Source organism: Nematocida ausubeli (genome assembly GCF_000738915.1).
Source record: "Nematocida ausubeli strain ERTm6 chromosome Unknown supercont2.4, whole genome shotgun sequence".
In the NCBI taxonomy this organism is placed as follows: Eukaryota; Fungi; Microsporidia; genus Nematocida; species Nematocida ausubeli.
Window position 1 is genome coordinate 639,305 of NW_026515637.1, and position 19,808 is coordinate 659,112.

The following is a 19,808-nucleotide window of genomic DNA, read 5'->3' on the forward strand; positions in this document are numbered from 1 at the left end:
ACATAGTTTGTTGAGTTTACTGCAGGCTAATGTACTATAGGTGGCTTTTCTTGTATACGCAAATATATGTATGGCTTACACTCTTTGTGCTATTTGTCTAAGAAGAATTTTCTCATCTATTAATAATATTGACGTATCCAAAAGAGAGTGAAATTTTAGCCAGTGAATAGTGGTTTTGTTCGTATATCCCTCTGTATGCCTAAATACACTGTGGGTTATAGTGTTTTTATCTCTTTTATTCTTCATTTTTGGCATGCAATTCTTTTGTTAATTATTCTCTTGCAGTTATGTAGAAATTCTTTCATTTACTTGTAACTTCGGGTAGAGAAGTGCAGGTTTATCACAACTATTAACAGTGCTTATAGAGTATTTTTCTGGACAAGCATAATAATTTCTGTGGTCTGTATGTAGAAGACAAGGAATAAATAAATTACAAAGAAAGGACTATGCTAGTTTAAATTTTTAAAGGAAAATTAGTTATGCTAATTGCTGTCACTCAGCAGTGCATGCTTTTATACTAAATTATGTCTACTCTAGCTTTGTTTCAAGGAGGTTTTCCATTAAAACTACTTTTTATACAATTCAGTGTGTGCTCTGTCTACTTTTTACTTTTCCTCTCTTTCTAGTGCTCTTTTTATATTTTTATTCTTTTATATATTGGAAAATAAAGTGTATATTTCTTATAGTGAAGTAATTTATTACTAGAATACCTGGAGAGAAATAAAACAGCAGAAGAACAAGAAAATAGGAATAAGTTGTACAAACCAGAGAACCATCATCGGCCAAACACGAAGAGAGAAACAAAAGCGAAATACAGAGAGAAACACGGCGCAGACAAATAAAGAGCAAAACAAGCATTTATTGAGAGCTAAGCAGACACTTAGCATAAAACATGCAACTTTGGAATAGCATCATAATTATTTTGATAATACATGCTTTGCCTGCTTGCATAGAACAGTAAAGAGTCAGCGAAATGCATCAAAGAAGTATGCCATAATATTCTTTGCAATGAATAATTCTACAATAGAATAATGCACTCTTCAGATTATATATGAAATTATCTAAATAATGCACACTTATACGCTATGCGCAAGTCTTGGCCACTATGGATAAACTATTTCGATTTCTCCCCACATAAATAAAAATTCTAAAGCTAAAATTAAAGAACTTCAGTAGTTGATTCCACAGCCCTCACAAAACCCAGATACTCTTACAGTGGTTGAAGTATCATTGCATCTCTTTTCTAGAAGGCTAAAATGGCATCCTTAGGAAAACTCTACTTTCCCTAGGGCATAGACTGCTCAGAAATACATATTCCCATTTTCTTCGCTAGTCCCCATTCAAATAAGCTTTCTTGAAGGTTGGTTTGTACTATACATGGCAGAGAATAAACGTAGACTACAAACCAGTGCTTTTCTCGCTGCTTCCTTTGGATGTGTCCTTTTGGCTCTTCTTCTGCAATGCTTTTTCCTTTGCTCTCCTTTGCTGATTTATTTTTTTGTTTTCATCCGCACTTGCTGACTCGTCATATGCCACATATGCATCTCTTCTTTCAATTTCTCTCAATATAATATTCTCCTGTGTGGTATGCTTCTCATTCTCCAGATCAATCAATTTTGTTGTATATTCTAGTCGAATTCTATGCAACTCTGCTATTTTGTTCAGTGCTGCTGCCTTTTGTTTATCCTCTTTAAAATGCGCAGCCTCCTTTTCTTTTATAGAGGATTGTAATTCTTCCTTTTCACATATTTTCTGTAAAAGCTTTATGGTGTGTTCGATTACAATAATTAGCCTTTTCTCTGACCTTACTATTTCTGAATAGTATTGAACATAGCTTTTTCTTAAGTTATAAATGTTCTTTTCCAGTTTGTCTACAAAATGGCAGCCTGCCATATATGCATTCCATTTATTTGTTCGGTCATTCCTGAGCCCATCTATCTCAGCACGCAGAAGTTTAATTTTTTCTATTTCGCTGTCATATTCAGCATTTATTGAGTTGGGTATCTCACATGTATCATACATGGTGTGGCAATGGTTGATTTCATGGATTATCGCATTTATTTTGTCCAGAACAAAACCGCATGCATTCATATACATGTTATACTTTACTCTTATATCTGCTATTTCGTTGCGCTTTTTTACAGAAACTTCTAAATACGAATTTGCAGTGCTATACATCTTTTTCTTGCCATTTGTCTCTTTCTTGGCTGTATCCGCTGCTGTGCTTTTATTCTCTATGCAACTGGCTCTCTTTTTTGCCTCAGGAGAGGGGCTTGTGTTTTTATCTGGCACGGGCACCGTTTTTGTCGCACAGCTGCTGCTGCTAGAATTATTTTTACTTTCTGGCACATTCTCTAGACTTGCATCTGATAGCTTTTCTTTTTTTCTTACTAGCTTCTTTCTGGCAGTCGCGTCTTTCGGCACAGCTGTTTTCTTATTATTCAAAGTCGCACTTTCTGTGCTTACGTTTGCATCCTTTGTCTTATCTCCACTACAGCAGCATAAACTGTGCAATGTATTTTTCTTCTGCACACTATCAGATGCAAAGCCTATTTCCTCTTCTTTTTTACGCTTTAGTGTGCTTGACTGCTGTGCACACAATACTGATATTTGTACTGTCTTCAGATATAGCTTAATTTCAGTTAAGCATATTATGATTGAGATACACAAAAGCATATACCTCACTCCACTCCATTTATTTTTATTCATTTCTGTTTATGCGCATTGTTCGCACTAATAAGCTATACTTGAAAATCATTTTGACTTTTATTTTAATACTGAATATATGCATATATTTCAGTAAATAATTGGCAACATGCAGGCATAAAACAATTCTCATTTGTTAGTAGTTTAGAAAGGATGGATTAACCACTTCCTCTTTGGGCTCAGTCAGGGGCTAGCATTCTACAAGGGACTCTGCTTGTCTGCACTCCTTTACTTTAGTGTTCTGAGTTTATTGACACTGCGTGTTACACTCTCATCTGCTATCATTGTATATACCTTTTATGAATATAGCCCGAATAACCCGATATATAGATGGCAGGAAATAGACTATATTCAGTTTAGTACAACCAAGCCTAATACTTCAAGGAGAAAACCACGGCAGCCTAAAATTTAAATAGCTATATGAAAGCCTGTCTAACAATGCTGTTGTTTACTAGATCTAAAAGTTTATTTACTAAGACTATGTAATGTTTGAGTTATTTTAACTTTCAAACTCTCTAATGCGGTATTCTGGGAACTAACTATAGATCTTATCTTAGCAGTTAGTTGCTTTAGATCTATATCAACCCCCCAGTTAGAAGAATGACCTGAAAAATCAATTTCTTTCGGTTCTGGTGCATCAATCAACTCATAGCATTTTTTTACTATGAAGGCCCAGCTAGCAAATCTAAACTCATTTGCACCCCAAATAATCCAATGCAAGAACTCGTTACTATGCTTCTCATACCAATTAACTGGATGTGCTTTTTCTGTTTCCTGCATGGCTTGAACAATTTTAGTAATATTCTTTATAGTATCTCCATCCTGTGTTAGAATCCTGATAAGTAAATGCTTGCCATCTTGATCCAATTTTTTAGTAATAAATTCTTTAAATTTCGTATAGTAACTATCTTTCAAACAATTTCTTCTGAGCATAACCAATATAGAAGTGATTATATTGTCAAACTCTAGTATTTCATATAGTGATGCACGAATATCTATGAATTTTAACAATTCGGTCAATAGGTATGTAAAACAAGCTGGATCTTTATATGCATGTTTGTCTATAGTTATATGCGGATAGTACTGCTCTGCAAATTCTAAACTAAGAAATAGAAACATTGCATCTTTAAAATCCCCATCCATGAAGATTATGCTTCCTACGATGTTGTCTACTAGATAGACGAAAGGTGATTCTTTTCTATACTTTTGTTTCTTTGCATGTAGGAGTAGTCTCAAAGCATAGTTTCTTCTATATTCAATGCCATGAAATTCGGGTCTAACCAGGAGAGTGTCAATATAACCCGAACACTTTCCATAGCCCAGTACATCATAGCGCGTATAATCCGGTTTAAAAAGTGTCTTATTGTATATTTCAAGTTCCGACATGGCTAAAGTTTTATATAGATAGAAGCTAAGTATCTCTATAACACATAATTCTATGTTAGTTCTTAAGGGCCATAGATCTTCGAATATATTGTATTTCCTATATAGTTTAAATATAGTTTTCCATTTTATCTCTACTGTTGTATTATCATGATACTTAGGATAGATAATAAATTTATAGCCATTGAGATGGGGGTAGGGCGGCTGCTCTTTTTTGAGTTCACGTGCAAGTGCGCGTGGGAGGCTATTGAAGTTAGAAAAATACTTTCTTATAAAATAGTCATTTTCTGTGTTTATGTTATAAAACACTTCTAGCTTACCAAATACGTCGCAGCATTTATGTATAATAGTTTGTTTACATATAACCCGAATTTCAAGACTAAAATCTTTATATAGTGCAATTTTCTTAATCACTTCTATTAGATAGTTTTTTATATCATTGCCTAGTTCATCTTTTAGAACTTTGTTCTCCTCATTATAGCTTTTTATCAACTCACTAAGACTCTTTTTCTCTTTTTTCTTCATAGAATCCACTAATCTGTCTATCTCTAGCTCTATATTATCTTCATCAATTGTTTTTTTCCCATGCTTTAGTGCATTTTCATACCGCTTCTTTTTATTTAGTTCTTTTTCATAAATTATCTCTCTGATATTTCTTTCCAGAACATTTTTTTCTTCCATAGTATTCTTGGTATTATTTAGATATTTCGAATAAAGCATTCTGACTTCGCGAATCTTCTTTTCATCATCCATTAAATCCAAACACTTTCTAAACTTATCTATTTTCTCTGTCTCACCCACCCCGGTTATCTCTTTAATAACATATAGCATGTTTATAAAGCCAGGTGTAAGATGGTTTCTGTCTGATCGCATATACTGTATCTTCTGATTGGATAGACCTCCCACTACTTGGTTCCACTCATCGTGCAATTTTTTTGACACTACTCCATGCATGTGCCTGTGCTTTCTGAAAAAGCTTTTCAGCTCCTCTGAGGCAGACTCTATGTGGTCAGCCGTGCATATATTCTTATCCCGGTTATAAAAAGCCCAGCGGAGCAGGCCAAGCAGCGCTGTCTCTCCGTAGTCAATAAAGAAATTAAACAAAGGGATTGTATTATCACCCGCACAAACACTCATGTCATCTGGAACATATATGTTTGCCGAGAGTGAAGAAAGAACTCTCAGTGAGGGGATGTTTTTTCTAAAAGGAACTATACCTGCAAGTGGGCTTAAATACATAAGATCAACAAAAGAATCTATAGGAATATAGTATGGGGGGACTTCTTCTTGATAGTTGAATTCTATGTATTTCACCCCAGGCCACCACTCATCTTTTTGTAAAAAGTGCCTTTCAAATATATGTCTTATTTCATTTTCTTGGCCATGCTGCCCATTCAGAGTATTTTCTACTATATTTTCACTAAATAGTGCGAATTTATTGCATATATAGTTTTTAATCTGCTTGACTTTCCTTTCTTCTTGCAACATATGCCCATACAGTAGATACTCATACAGCAGGTCATAGACAGCCTTAATAAAGGAGGTAGTCTCTTTTATATTTTCTAGACAGTAGTATATATACGTGTGTATAAGGAAGCTCGGGCTGTTTACATACTTTCTTTTTATATACAATCTATGCATTTCTTCCTCTGAATAGTTTTTCTCTTCTTTAAAAGCTCTTTTCTTTCTATTCTCTATAAAGAAGTTTATAACAGCAACTGCTTTTTCTTGAAGCACCTCTTCAAACAAATCTATAGACTTCGCATTTTTGTTGCTGCTTTTAACCAATGCATTCATGCTCACTCTAAAGTGCTCATTTCTTTTATCTGCAGTCCTCAGAACCAGCTCTGTTTGATTTTCACTCTTATAAATTTCCAGCCTCACATTCACTCCACGTGAAAGCAAAAAAAGAGAGGCAAGTATTTCGTGCTTATGTTCTTTTACATCCTTGCTATTAATAAATGTATAAAAAGAGTCCGTCTTGTCTGACCATATAGACACATACCCGTGCATAGAGGGAAACATCTCAAGAAGTGTACTAAAGTACTCTTTTTTATACTTAAGTAAGTCTCCTTCATATTGAAGGTCATTATCGTCGCGCACTCTGTCTAGGCTGTAGTCCCGTGTGTATGTGTATATAGGGTTTTTATAGTCAGTCTGCTCAACTTTTACAGAGTATTCTATCTTAATCTCGGGCGACAGGAATCTCTTGTTGTACATAAGCCCAATAGTATCTTCTAGTTCACTACGAAATGGGCCCATTCGTCTATCTGGTTTTATTACTAGTGCTTTTCTGTTTTCTTCATCAATAAAAGTAAATGTATTTCTATGAGTGCTTATTAGCTCAATTAGGGACATTTTTCCCCACACTTGGCACAGTATAAGTATCTGAATTAACACATACAACATTATAGGAAATGTATTGCCTCTTGTAATTTTCTTTCTTGTGCTGTGTGCACTTAATTTCTTGACTGGCTTTCTTTTACTCCAAAGTGCTATATATAATTTCATGAGTTTATCTAAAAATTAAAGTTTTTATATTTCTGTCGCTAACTAGGCAAAATAAAGATAAAAAATGATTAAAATACTATTAGATATAGCCACTAGCAATATTTTTCTTTTAATATATCTTGAAGCCCAGATATTCGGAATATAAGCTGCTGTAAAATACTAGAATAAAAATAAGCTAGAAAGTGGCATGAAAACAATCTACTTGTTAGTTTTTCTTGTCTTGAAGGCATTGAAATCTTCTCTCCGGGTCAGTAATGTAGATTGGTGTTGGCCATTACCTTCCAGATTTTTGATTGAAAGATAACACGCTACAAGAGGTTCTAATTGTTTACGCGTCGAATAATAGTGATCTATGTTTGTGTACACTTTTTACTACATCACAGTCTGTTGTAGAAACAATGGTTTGTTGTGTAAACAAACTTTAACAAATTTTCACTTTACAAACTATTTATAAACAATCAGAAATAAATTAGATCCAAGTTTAGTATGCCCAAGTCTAATATTTTGAAGAGGAAAATTCAGCTCTACTCATAAATTTATTCTAAATATACCTTCACATTTCATCTTCATGCTATATTCGAATATAAATGGTCAATGTATGCCATCAGTCCATTATATTTTTCCATACTTTTTGGGTCATTCTCTGAGCAGAAAAGAGTTTTTTTTTCTTTTAAAACGCTTAGGCATTTGTGGAATTCTTTTTTAGTTTCTATCACTATTCGAACATAGAATCCATGCGGATAAACATTCGGGAGTATAAAGCTGTAAACCTCCTTAATCTGTTCTGGCGAGAGTTTATATTTGTCTGTGCATGCATGTATGAACCAGCAAATATATATATAGTTTAAAGTGTATTCCTTCATATATTCTGTAATAACAGACCGAATTTTCACTAAATTATCTATTGACCCATCAGAGATTATATGATTAAATAGAAGTCTCCAGGTTATAAAATGTTTCGCATGGTGAATTTGATCATCGTGGCCTGCAACTGCTTTAAGATAGTTGCATGTGGCTTTTACTGCAATGGGTACTGGATAGTCTAGTATTTTTTTATAAAAATGCATTGATTCTACCTGTCCCCAAGCAAAAATATGTTCCGATGGACAGTCAGATGCGGTGTAACCAAGTTTTGGATAGCACTCTCGCCACCCCTTAAGAATTGGAAGTAAATGAATCATTAAAAACCGGGTTATAGGATCATTGAGCGGAACACTTCCTAAAATATTTGCAGTAAAGCGTGTTAAAGAGTTTGTTTGAGCGACTCCTTTGGTTACAGCACCAAACGCAAAGAACTCCATAATATAGCCCTTCATGAATACTTTAGAAATCCTGTTGTACAATAATATCTTAGATACATTCTCAGATTCTCCCTGTAGCATTAGGTTTATGTCATTTTTAATATTTTGTAAGATAGCATAATCGCCATACTCTAAGGTATTTATCTCAACATCAATGTAGTGACACACAATGTATCCTATATAGCACTCTGCCCTATTATAAATATTTTTTACTTCTTCACACTTTTCTCTAATATATGCAGAATTAGCATCTAAAGATGAAAGAAGAGAAAGATTCGCATGTCCTTTTTTTATATCCAAAACAATCCCAGAGCGTGTATTATCAAAATAATACATAATGCTAAACCCAGCTAAAATATCTGCCTTTCCATTTGACCTCTTTCCAAGTCTCATTTGTTTACAGTCTACGCTCACATTCTTATTCAGTGACAAGGATCTAATAATTGATTCTATCTTATACTTAATGTAAAATTTCTGCGTATCATCTAATTTTCCTGCTTTATCTGCAGATTCTATATACTCAACTAGCTCCTGTGTATCTGCCTTCTGGCCTGTTATTTCTGCAATTACCAGAAATATATTTGAAATCCCAGCTATAAGTTCGTTTTTCTCTTTCTTGTAGTCAATTTCAGGATTATCTAAACAAGCAACAACTTTGCTCCACTGTTTGTGCATTTCAAAGTCTGTAGCTTCTGTTGGCTTTGGATAGTCTCTAAAGAAGTCTCTTAACTCTTTGCTTACTCCCGCTCCCATGTGACTGGTTTCGTACTCTTTTGTCTCTGGATTGTATGCCAGACAGCAGAACAGCCCAAGAAGGGCTGTTTCTACACAGTCACTATAGTAAAGGGCTTGGTTTTTCTCAAAGCCTGACTTGTCTAGTTTACACAGCGGAACTCTAGTAAATTTCGGCAGCTGACTATCATTGCAGAAGGGAATTATGGCATTTTCCTCTGTATCTTTTACAAGATCATAGAATAATTCAATGTACTTTATATTTTCGCCAAGCTCTTCTTTCGCTAGAAAGAGCTCATCGAATATTCTGCCCTTCTTGCCTTTCTTCTTAGTCTGCTCGGGGTTTTCCTTTTCAACTACTTGATCAACTAGTAGTTCATGCACTGCATTCACAAAGTCCTTGTAGTCTTCTACTGTGTCAATGAACTCGTAGATGTATGTCTGTATAAGGAAGGCTGCACTATTCAGAAATTTCCCGCTCTCAAACTCTTTTTTACAAGAAGGCATTGCAAACTCGCCCCCCTTCTTTAGTAGCGGATTATCTCTGCACCGTATATAGAACTTGACAACTTCAGCAGCTTCGTACTGATAGATACTATCACTGTACATATTTGTAACTGGGTCTATGCCTGCTGTGTACATTTCCACATCCACAAACACTTTCTCCTTGCTTTTCTTACTTTTTATCACGAGCTTCTTTTTCTTTTCTGTATGATCTATATCTATTTTAATATCAACGCCCTCTGAAAGAAGCAGCAGCGCAGCAAGAATATATTTTGTGTCCTTCTTAACGTGATCTGCTCTTAGGAAGTTTGTAAGTGCATTTGGTCTGGCTGCCTCAATGGAAAGATCTCCATCCATTGAAGGAAACATCTTTATTAACTGCATGTGATATGTGCTAAGATACTCCCCATTGGGGGCCTGTGTAGCTATGTCTTTGTATACCCTGTCATTGACTGGTATTCTTTTAAAGTCGTACTCTTGTTCATCTGAAATGGTTATACCTTTCTTAGTCAGCGTATAGTCTGTTTCTATTTCAGAAGAATAAAACCGCTTGTTATACATGTATCCGCTTCGGTTTCCAATATATCCCCGCAGCAGATTCAATGGTCCCCTTGGGTTGATAACTACATCTTGCTTTTCGGCAATAAAAGTCTCATGTACTGTCTTTATGTCTGTCATATTAATTCTTGTAAGAATAGTTTGCACCATCATTAGACTTAGGATTATCCTGCAGATCATTTTTTTGTAAACTGAAAAAAGATTTCTTTCTTACCTGTTTTAATTCCTTATTTTTCTTCATCGCCCTTAGCATCAGTTATTTCTATATATAGATCATTTTAACTATTTTCTTAGGGGTCACTTGCATGCAATGCATAATTAGCCAGTGAACAGAGACAGTTCTGTGTTTAATCGGCTCAATTAATTTCATCCTGTGTGCATACGTAAATATACTAGCAATCATCTTTATTCTATTCTTCTACATATAAAACTAAAAAATAGAAAACTCTCTGGCACGTATTTTTATAAAAACATATTAAGCTATGCAGATCAGGCCTTATTTAATGGGTTCTTTATGTATTTATCATATAACTTAGATGTATTAGTGTACTATATTTTTATAGTTTTTTGTTATGGATGAATGCTGAATTATTTTCTACCCATGCTAACACTAGAATTATTTTCTATAAAAAAAATCATTAGATGCTATATCTGAAATTGCTAGACATATGCATTATCTATATTACGTAGTTATTAGGGCATTGTTATTTCTATCTTCTTGCCCATATGCTTGCTGATGTACTGTATGATCGTAAGCATCATACCCTGGAAGTAATAACCCAATAGAGATAACATCTTGTTTAAAAAAGAACTTTTATTCATGTCGTGCGGGTATCACTGGGACTTTAGCTTCTGAACTTGTCTTAATTACTCTGCCATCTGCTCTTTCATTGCTTTTTTTTTGCTCTATTGTATCTGTTTTTATTGTTGGAGTCTAATTTCAAGATAATAATGTTTTTATTTCTGGACCCTCTGCTGTAATAAGAAAATTCCGAAGGAGTAGTAATTTTTCCAAATATCTATAGAGATCCATTAGTAAATTATAGCACAGCAGCCGAGACAGCATAAACATGTTTCTGGCTTAATGACACGAGTTACTTTAAAATCAGTGCGTATACTTATGTAGCTCTGATCTATATGAAAGGCTGTCCACTTTAAGACAAAGAAACTCAAGACTCTTCATACTGGAGTATTGCTGCATTGTGTTGCCATATTAAGAGCACTCAGGCAGTACACACAAAAATACTCATATTTTATCAATTGCAATCTGATATAATCACTGCACCCGAATATTCTAAATATCTATGCATCTGTTTTCTGCATAACAAGTATTTCATTTGGTATATATGGGAATACATGCAGGATATATGGCTTGGTAGTCTCTGATGTAACTATAAACCCAAGAGAGCCTTCCTTACGCGAAAACATACTTGAACTAGGATGAACATATATTTGCTTCTCAGAGTATATGTGCATATATGCATTTCCCTTCATTTCTGCAACTCGTGTCATAAACCCTGCAGATGCAGAAGTGTGCAATCTATCGGCTATAATTGGTCTCAAAGGAATGCATGATAAAGTGTGCTTATCTTCAGTTTCATCTATTTCTGACTCTATCCCCGGATTCAGCTCAAGTATTAATGTTAGCTGCTTGTAAATCTTCTCACTATTTCTCATTTCCTGCAGAGACAGCCCCAAAGACTGGCAGAAGTCTACTTTAAGTCTTGCAGAATATGTGAGGTATGTAAAGAACACGCTTGCATATAATGTAAGATCAGAGCACTTGCTGGGCGAGTTGTGTACGCTTACTATGGTAGATGTATTAACTTCCTTGGAGAATAAAGATATTCTGTCGCCTGCTAATAATGCGCACACAGCAGCAGATGCATGTCCTGCGCCTAGTGACTTTCCAATCAGAAGGAATTTCCCTAGAGATGGAGACAGTGGGAGTTTACTCACTTTCTTACCTAATTCCGTGATGCGCCTATTTTCGTCAATCAAGCCTAAGATGAACAACTCTGCAAGAGCACTTAATATTGCATTTGCATTTGGCGCCTCTAAGAAATCAAACACCTCTGGGTCTATTCCCATTTGAATCAAAGAAAGCGAAACAGATGAAATATCTGCTCGCATGATTTCTGGAATATTGTTTTCATGCATTAAGTTATACGCGCATTCTGTGTACAGTCTATAGCAAATGCCAGGACCAACTCTGCCGGCTCTTCCAGTTCTTTGCTGTGCAGATGACTTGGATATTTTAACTATTCCAAGTGAATCTATCCCATCCTTGGAGATGTTTATCTTTTGCACGCCCGAATCAATAACCCACCGGACATCTTCTATTGTTAAACTAGTTTCTGCAATATTTGTGGATAGAATCACCCGAATATTGCTCTTTCTCCGCGTGAATATAAGCTTCTGTTCTGTGTCTGACAAGGAAGAGTGCAATTTAAGAATTTCCAGGCCAGAGTGTTTTTCAAGCATTTTAAATAAGTCCTCAATGTCTTCCAAACCAGATAGAAAGACTAATATTGTACCGCATGTAAATCCATCTGGAATATTCACCTGTTTTGGCGTGAACTCTTTTTTTGCGAATATGCAATCCATCTCATCAAGTTCTTCCTGCGGATTATTCGCTTTCTTCGATTTACTTTTTTTAGAGTTCTTTGAATTATGCACATCCTTTGTAGCAGGCTCTTTCTTGTTGCATGCACTGCTTGAATGCGTTATTTGCTGTGCATCTGGTATATTATTTTCTGTTTGCTTGTTTTTCAGATCTTTGGCATTCTTCATGATCTTTTTTACAGTGTCGTATGCTAGCTGTATGTAGTCTGATGACTTTCTTGGGAGATAGTTTATTTTTACCGTATGCTTCTGCGTTGGTATCTCGCAGTACTCTACGGGTATCTTATCCCGTGCAAAGTACTCGGTAAGCATATTTATATCTGCAGTCGCACTCATTAAGACTAGCCGAATTGTTTTAATCTTCTTCTTTAATAGACCTAGTAAGATATCCGTTCTTATTGACCTCTCATGGACCTCATCTATTATTACGGTAGATAGTCTTACTTTCTCTTCCATTTCCTTCAGAAGTATCCCATCTGTTACATATCTTAGTCTTGTTTTATGCGAGGTTGTATCACTGAATCTGACCTTGTGCCCAACTACACCACTCTCAGCACTTCTTCCTACATACGATGCAAGTGCAATGGCAGCTACTCTTCTGGGCTGCGTGACTGTGATCTTGTCTCCCGTTGTTTTAAGCAATGCCTGCGGTATGCCTGTTGACTTACCTGATCCTGTGGCCCCTACAACTATCAAGACGCTGCCCAGCCTCACCTTTGCGGTTATTTCATGAGTCACTTGTTCTGTTAACATTTTAATTTTTTTACTCCCCTGTAGATGAAAAAAGTCAAGACTAATTATGGGTACACCCCAAAGAACGAAGACAAAGCAGTCAAGGCAGCCATAAAGGACGCAAAGATTAGCTTCAAGAACACTCACCAAACAGTCACCATTCTCCGAGGAATGTGGCTTGTGTCAGCCATAAAGTATTTAGAAGATGTTCTTGCCCATAAAAGATGCATTCCTATGAAGAGATTTAACGGGGGTGTCCCAAGAGTCTCCCAAGCCAAGGAGTTTGGAGCCCTCCAGGGAAGATGGCCAGAGAAGAGTGTCATCCAGGCAAAGACCATGCTTAAGAACATGCAGAATATTGCAACAGAAAAGGGCCTGGATATTTCCAAGATGAAGATTATGCACGCACACGTCAATAGAGCCCCAATTATCCACAACAGAACATACAGGGCACACGGAAGAGTCACTGCATGGAACAAGTCACCATGCCACATTCAGCTCATTGCAGAGGAGCAGCTTGGTGAAATCCCAGCAGAGACAGCTGTCAAGACAATTGCAGAGAAGAGAGCACAGAGGAAGTTCGTGACTCTGGCAGTGAAGGGATTCTTAAGAGGCCCACACAGAAAGCAGATGATGCGAGAGTAAATCGCCTGGTAATAAAGTGCTTTATAACTGAATGTTATTTTTTTATTCATGAAGGACGTGCGCATTCAAGTGAAGGCCATTCGGGCATCATACAACTGGAAGTGGAAAGTGGCAGAAGGAATATGCGGGATATGCCAGCAGCCCTTTGAGCAAATGTGCTCTGACTGCGAGCACCCAATTGAATGCATGCCTGCCTCCGGGGACTGCAACCACTGCTACCACATGCATTGCATAAAAAATTGGATAGCCACAAATAGTCTGTGCCCTATATGCCGTGCCAAGTGGAAGGTGAAAGAATAGTCTGTGCTGCAATGCATACTACTGGGCGCTGCAGTGTATTACTGCAATTTATGCTGTGCTTTAGTCTATGGCAGTGCGATGTATTATATGTCTAGTCTGTTCTGCAATGTGTTTCACACTCCTAAAGTGGCTTGATCTATACGCTGTGATATATTTTTACTATACACGCCCAGCAATGCACATTACTATTCGGGTTATATCGTTTGGGTTATTCACATGCGCTGTGAAATATTCATAAAGCGAACATGCTATTTTATGCATGTTTTAATTGTGTCTTAGTTTATATATAAGTGAATAATTAAATATTAGTGAGTTATAGGAAAAAGCATGGAGTATTTTATTCTATGGTTGAAATGCGTTATAAATTAGATCGATTTGCTATACACTGTTAATAACTGATAAGAATCTGTTAGTTTCAAGTATATCCTGAATATAAATACTTACACCATATATAAATCAATTAAAACATATAAACCCGCTGTAACCGTGAATGCATTCATTTACAATGATGCCTTTAGGCTATAAACATATAAATAACTGCTATAAACCATTAATAGCAAGAAAAATCTAAAATAGTCAGCAATAGACCCACCAAATCCAATCCATTGTAAACACGCATACAGCTACATATATCTCGGCCACAGTGTGTATACGCAATTAAAAAACCCACAGCACCTGCCATAAATCTGTTATAATTCATAAGAAATCTGAACTACACGGGCATCCCAAGTACATAATTAAAGTCATTTTCATTCACAATGTATAGACCAATTAAGGCATAAGCCGTGTGGTAAACATCTGCATGTGATTCAGGAATGTTCTTTACACCCCCATTCTCGTCCTGGCAATTGCAGAATGTATATTCAGCTAGCCCAGAATTGGAAATAATTCCCAAACCAAGCATCCTGTATGATGCGCCTACCCAGAAATTATAGCAAGAATCTGATGTCTTATTCGTGCGCCCAGTAAATCCCTTGTTAATTTCATCCTGCCTCTGTAGCAGCCAATTTCGCAATAGGCTATCCTCAGATACATCCACCCCAAGTATTTTTAATGCTGCAATCACGCAATAAGAGTATCCTGCATGCGCCTCTTCCCCAGGGGCCGCAGCAAACCCGCCTTCGTATGTTTGGAGGCTTTTCAATATCTCAACTGTGTCACCAAATAGCTCTTTTCCCTCTGGTGTTGAAAGCGGATTGAACTGTGAATCTTCCGAGATTGTGTCTGAATGCAAGATGGAGTATGTTGCAACTGCACAATAAATTGACCTGGGGTCTATTTCGCCATCTGAATACATTGTAAATCCATTTTTCACTTTCATTTCTGTTATAAACTTGATTATTCCATCTCTATCAAGCATATGGTCTTTTTTCATTACCTTCAAGAAGACTAGTCCTGCGTACGTGCATCCTAAGTTAGGGAGTTGGCTGCGATCCGGAGATATTCCTGAATTGCTCTGTTGTAGCCCCACTATCTGCAAGGCAATGTCATGCAACTTTGACAGTTTATGGTTTAATGATGCATAGAACTCTTCTCTACCCAGTATAACATAAAGGGCATTTGCAATCCAGGAAGACACCCATGGAACTAACGAAGTATATCCTATGTTTAAGGGTTTATTCATTTGTTTAATCAAATATTCTATGTGTGCATCCTTATCCAGTACAGATACTCTTTTTTTTAACGTAGAATTCAAGTGAATCGCATCTACTGAGGATTTAGTTGAAAGTCCTTCATCATCGTACATGGAAAATAAAATATGCAAATATTTAAATAAGCACTGCATAAGGAGCTGCCTGGTTAGTTTTTTAAAGAAGACTAAGTTTTTTACATTTTGAAAGCTAATTTATTCTTATAGATGATAAACCATAATAACCGAACATTTGATAACAAAAACCATTCAAAATAAGGAGATGCCTATAGAACAACCCACTAAATACAGAAATAGTAGTTTTAGAATAACTAATTTTCGTTTAAAAATTTAAACTAGCATAGTTCTTTCTTTCTAATTTATTTATTTCTTGTCTTCTACATACAGGCCGCAGAAATTATTATGCATGTCCAGAAAAATATTCCATAATCACTGCTAATAGTTGTAATAAATGACTAAATCCATTTACATTGCAAAAAACAAAGAGAGTTCTATACTACTAGGGCAGAGAAAGTCAATAAAAAACATTTATATTGCAGACTCAGGAAAAGGCTTTCATGCTATTAATAAAAAGAGACATAGAAATATTTAAAAATATAAAGACTTTAATTTTTAGATAAGCCTATGAAATTAGATATAGTATTTTGGAGTAAAAGAAGGCCGGCTAAGAAATTAAGTGCAGAAGGCACAAGAAAGAGAAGTGGAAGAGAGAATAAAATGGGTCCTGCTGTATATCTTCTGATTCAGATACTCATACTATGTGAAGTATGGGGCAGAATACCACTAAATGAGCTAATAAGCATTCAGAAGAAGACATTTACTTTTATTGATGAAGAAAAAGAAAATGCACTAGTAATCAGCCCAGATAGTGCACTAAATCTATTACGGGATGAAATAGCAGATAATATTTGGGTTATTCACAACAAGAGATTTCTGTCGTCTGAGATACAGATAGAATACTATATAAAAGTTGAGCCGTCTGAGTATAACGATCCCATCTACACGCACACACGAGACCATAGCTTGGACAGAGTGCATCTCATTCTTCCGTATGAAGGCGACTTGCTTAAGTACAAGCGAGGATATTTTAACACGCTTCTTGAGCTGTTTCCTTCTCTACACGGATATGTGTCCACATGGTCAGGCAGAAGAGACTCTTTTTTTTCTTTTATTAACAGTAATCATGTAGAGAATTACAAATATAAAATACTTGCTTCGTTGCTACTGCTTACTGAGGGAGTAAATGTGCCACTAGAGATTGATGAAAGTGAGAATAGAACAGAGCTGGTTCTAAGGCAGGCAGGCGGAGAAGGAGAGCACTTCAGACTCAATATGAATGTAGTGGTTAAAACTGGCAAAAATGCAGAGTATCTAGATGTATTTGAAAGGGTGTTCCAGAAAAGGGCAATCGGTGTGATAAACTTCTTTATAGAGAATAGAGAAAAAAGAGTTTTTAAAGAAGAGGAAAGCTGTTCAGAACAAGCCTTATATGGAAATTTTAAGAAAAGCGAGTTTGTAAATAGCCCAGACTTTCTTATAGAGACGTATATATACCACTGCATGGAGCGAGCAGAAGAAATGGATCTATTTATTCAAACCGTGCTTGATCTGTTAAGTGAGTATATAAAGCAAGAAGAAATAGGTTCTGAAAAAGGGCTAATCGAGCGATGTGCAACCTGTCTGCTAACATGTATAAGATATAAAGAAGCCAATCTAGAGGACAATCAGGGAAAGCAGGCATTAATTATGCAAGCGAAGGGTGTGCTTTACAAGTATTTTGCATTAGAAAAGAAAAATCCAAATAATTCGGATTGCATAGCCCGAGCTCAGACAAAAGTGCCTTTTTACAATGATTGTAAAAAACAGTGGGTGAATCTTTTATATTTAAAGCCTAATGCAGATGTTTTTCCTGTTCAAAAGAAGATGGACAGTCTAATGTCTAATTGTTTAGGGGCTTTAGGTCTATGCCTGCCTGCAAGAACCGCCTTGGTTGTTGGAGATGAGTTGAAGTATATAGAGAGCTTTACTGACTATGGAGAGACAGCGCTGCTAGGCCTATTTTGCTGGGCTTTTTATGACTCTGAGAGGAAAATGTATATAGTTGACCACATGGAGTCTGCCTCCGAAGAGCTGAAAAGCTTTTTCAGAAAGCACAGGCACATGTATGGGATAGTGTCAAAAAGAGTGCACAATGAGTGGAACAAGGTAGTGGGTGGCTTATATAACCCGAATATACAGTATATACGAGATGACAGAAACCAACTTATGCCAGGCTTGATAAACATGCTATATGTTATTAAAGAGATAACCGGGGTGGGTGAGACAGAGAAAATAGATAAGTTTAAAAAGTGTTTGGATTTAATAGATAATGAGAAGAGTATTGGCGAAGTCAGAATGCTTTATTGGGAATACCTAAATAATATCAACGATTCTACCAAAAAAATAGATGTTCTAGAAGAAGAGATCAGAGGGATGATTGATGTAAAAAAACTAGACCGAAACAAGACACTTAAAGATATACTAGAACCTGTAGAGAATAAACCAGCGTCTAGTATAAAAATAAACAAATCAATGGATGAAGAGAAAGAAAAAAAGATGGATATTAATTTATTATATGAAATCTATAGCATTCAGAACCAAAATCTAAAAAATGAACTAAAAGAAAACATAAACAGATATCTGACTGCCTTAGTTAAGAAAATTGCACTAAATGAACGCTTTTCTGTTGATTTGTTGACCGGGTATAAGCAGAATCTTAAAGAAGGATTGAGTGACATGTTTGGGTTTCTAAAATTATTTTATATACCGTATAATGAAAAGAGCAAGAATATACGTTTTTCCCACTGCTATTGCTATGAATTTGATGTTTTTCCCGATCATGTTGATAAAACACTAAAAGTGAAATGGAAATATGAATTTAAGTTTTATAGCAGATACAGTATGGCAAACAAGCCAAACTCATATACTATAACGATACTGAACTCCTATATAACCCGAAGCATGGTAATCGATAAACTTAAGATTGAGAACATAAGACACTCTAACTCAAACGAACAAACACGGCCTGTATTTTGTCATGAAAGCTGGCGCAGAAATATAGATGCCCTTCTGCTTGACCCCCGAATGCATAACACGCAAGACAAAAGAAGAATTCTGTGGGTGATGACTATATGCGCAATGGATTTAAATCTTGACAGCAGCCATCCTCTTGTGCGCCTGGCTAATAATATCATGGGAAGTATTCCCTCCATGGACAAAAATGATAATGATCCAATTTTTATGTTTCTTGGTCTCACCACAGCAGGTGAATACTACCCGAGTATAACCGTAGATATAAATGCATACGAAAAGCCAAATCGCTTTACATTCATATTAGAAAAAGTGTTAGGATTGGAAGAAAGTACAAAAATTGTATCGCAACTGACATATGCCAACATACTAACTAGCATAATAATTAACTTTCGAAGAGCATGCTGGAGTAGTATCTACTATTTGGATTTGGAATTGTTTGCTAGAAGATTGAGTTCTAGAACCCAAAGATTTTTCTTTATTAATATTTTGACACTAAATGGGACCACTATGAGGTACATTACTAGAATTATCCAAGCTATGCAGGGAGAAGAAAGAGTACATCCAGTTGTTGAATATGAGGGGCATAGTACTCAGTTTCTGTTGTGGATTATTTGGCTGGCAAACAACTATAAATATGATAACTGGTGTACTATAGTAAAAAGCTGCTATGAGTTAATTGACACAACAGAACAAAAAGAAATCAATTTTCCAATTTATTGTCTTAAATGGGGGCGCGATATAAATTTGCCAATCCTGCTTAAAGAGATAAAACACATTGTGTGTGATGAAAACAGTGAGAAGAGTGTAGAGAGATTTGAGTTAATATGCGGATTAATTGAATATGTGTTGTAATAGTTTCTAGTAATCAAGCCTTAGCAAAAACACTTAAAATTCAAAGATTAATATTCTTGCAGATGTGCTCACAGAGATAAAATATCTTTACATATATTAACTAGCAGAATACTAAAGAGAAATGGCTAGAACTGTGTTATAGTGGACCAATCTAAAACTATCACATCTTCTGCTACCTTTCCTTGAGGACATGAAATTCTTTCCACCTTTGCAATAAAAGCAACAATTGGATATTC

The 19,808-nt window shown here is 35.9% G+C and overlaps 8 protein-coding genes across 8 annotated transcripts; 3 read left to right on the forward strand and 5 right to left on the reverse strand.

Moving 5' to 3' along the window:
- Positions 1-1,398: 1,398 nt before the first annotated feature.
- On the reverse strand, positions 1,399-2,676 carry NESG_01906 (uncharacterized protein; the record flags this gene model as incomplete). The annotated part of the gene is made up of 1 exon (XM_053049522.1): positions 1,399-2,676. The coding sequence occupies one exon, from the start codon at positions 2,674-2,676 to the stop codon at positions 1,399-1,401; it is 1,278 nt and encodes a 425-aa protein (XP_052904472.1).
- Positions 2,677-3,171: 495 nt separating this feature from the next.
- NESG_01907 (uncharacterized protein) lies at positions 3,172-6,600 on the reverse strand (the record flags this gene model as incomplete). The annotated part of the gene is made up of 1 exon (XM_053049523.1): positions 3,172-6,600. The coding sequence occupies one exon, from the start codon at positions 6,598-6,600 to the stop codon at positions 3,172-3,174; it is 3,429 nt and encodes a 1,142-aa protein (XP_052904473.1).
- A 566-nt stretch (positions 6,601-7,166) lies between these two features.
- On the reverse strand, positions 7,167-9,875 carry NESG_01908 (uncharacterized protein; the record flags this gene model as incomplete). The annotated part of the gene is made up of 1 exon (XM_053049524.1): positions 7,167-9,875. One exon carries the CDS (start codon positions 9,873-9,875, stop codon positions 7,167-7,169), a length of 2,709 nt encoding a protein of 902 aa, XP_052904474.1.
- A 1,122-nt stretch (positions 9,876-10,997) lies between these two features.
- NESG_01909 (uncharacterized protein) lies at positions 10,998-13,073 on the reverse strand (the record flags this gene model as incomplete). Its single annotated transcript, XM_053049525.1, has 1 exon — positions 10,998-13,073. One exon carries the CDS (start codon positions 13,071-13,073, stop codon positions 10,998-11,000), a length of 2,076 nt encoding a protein of 691 aa, XP_052904475.1.
- Positions 13,074-13,097: 24 nt separating this feature from the next.
- Positions 13,098-13,697, forward strand: NESG_01910 (uncharacterized protein; the record flags this gene model as incomplete). The annotated part of the gene is made up of 1 exon (XM_053049526.1): positions 13,098-13,697. One exon carries the CDS (start codon positions 13,098-13,100, stop codon positions 13,695-13,697), a length of 600 nt encoding a protein of 199 aa, XP_052904476.1.
- Positions 13,698-13,745: 48 nt separating this feature from the next.
- On the forward strand, positions 13,746-13,997 carry NESG_01911 (uncharacterized protein; the record flags this gene model as incomplete). Its single annotated transcript, XM_053049527.1, has 1 exon — positions 13,746-13,997. The coding sequence occupies one exon, from the start codon at positions 13,746-13,748 to the stop codon at positions 13,995-13,997; it is 252 nt and encodes an 83-aa protein (XP_052904477.1).
- A 712-nt stretch (positions 13,998-14,709) lies between these two features.
- NESG_01912 (uncharacterized protein) lies at positions 14,710-15,744 on the reverse strand (the record flags this gene model as incomplete). Its single annotated transcript, XM_053049528.1, has 1 exon — positions 14,710-15,744. The coding sequence occupies one exon, from the start codon at positions 15,742-15,744 to the stop codon at positions 14,710-14,712; it is 1,035 nt and encodes a 344-aa protein (XP_052904478.1).
- Positions 15,745-16,272: 528 nt separating this feature from the next.
- NESG_01913 (uncharacterized protein) lies at positions 16,273-19,572 on the forward strand (the record flags this gene model as incomplete). The annotated part of the gene is made up of 1 exon (XM_053049529.1): positions 16,273-19,572. The coding sequence occupies one exon, from the start codon at positions 16,273-16,275 to the stop codon at positions 19,570-19,572; it is 3,300 nt and encodes a 1,099-aa protein (XP_052904479.1).
- Positions 19,573-19,808: the final 236 nt, after the last annotated feature.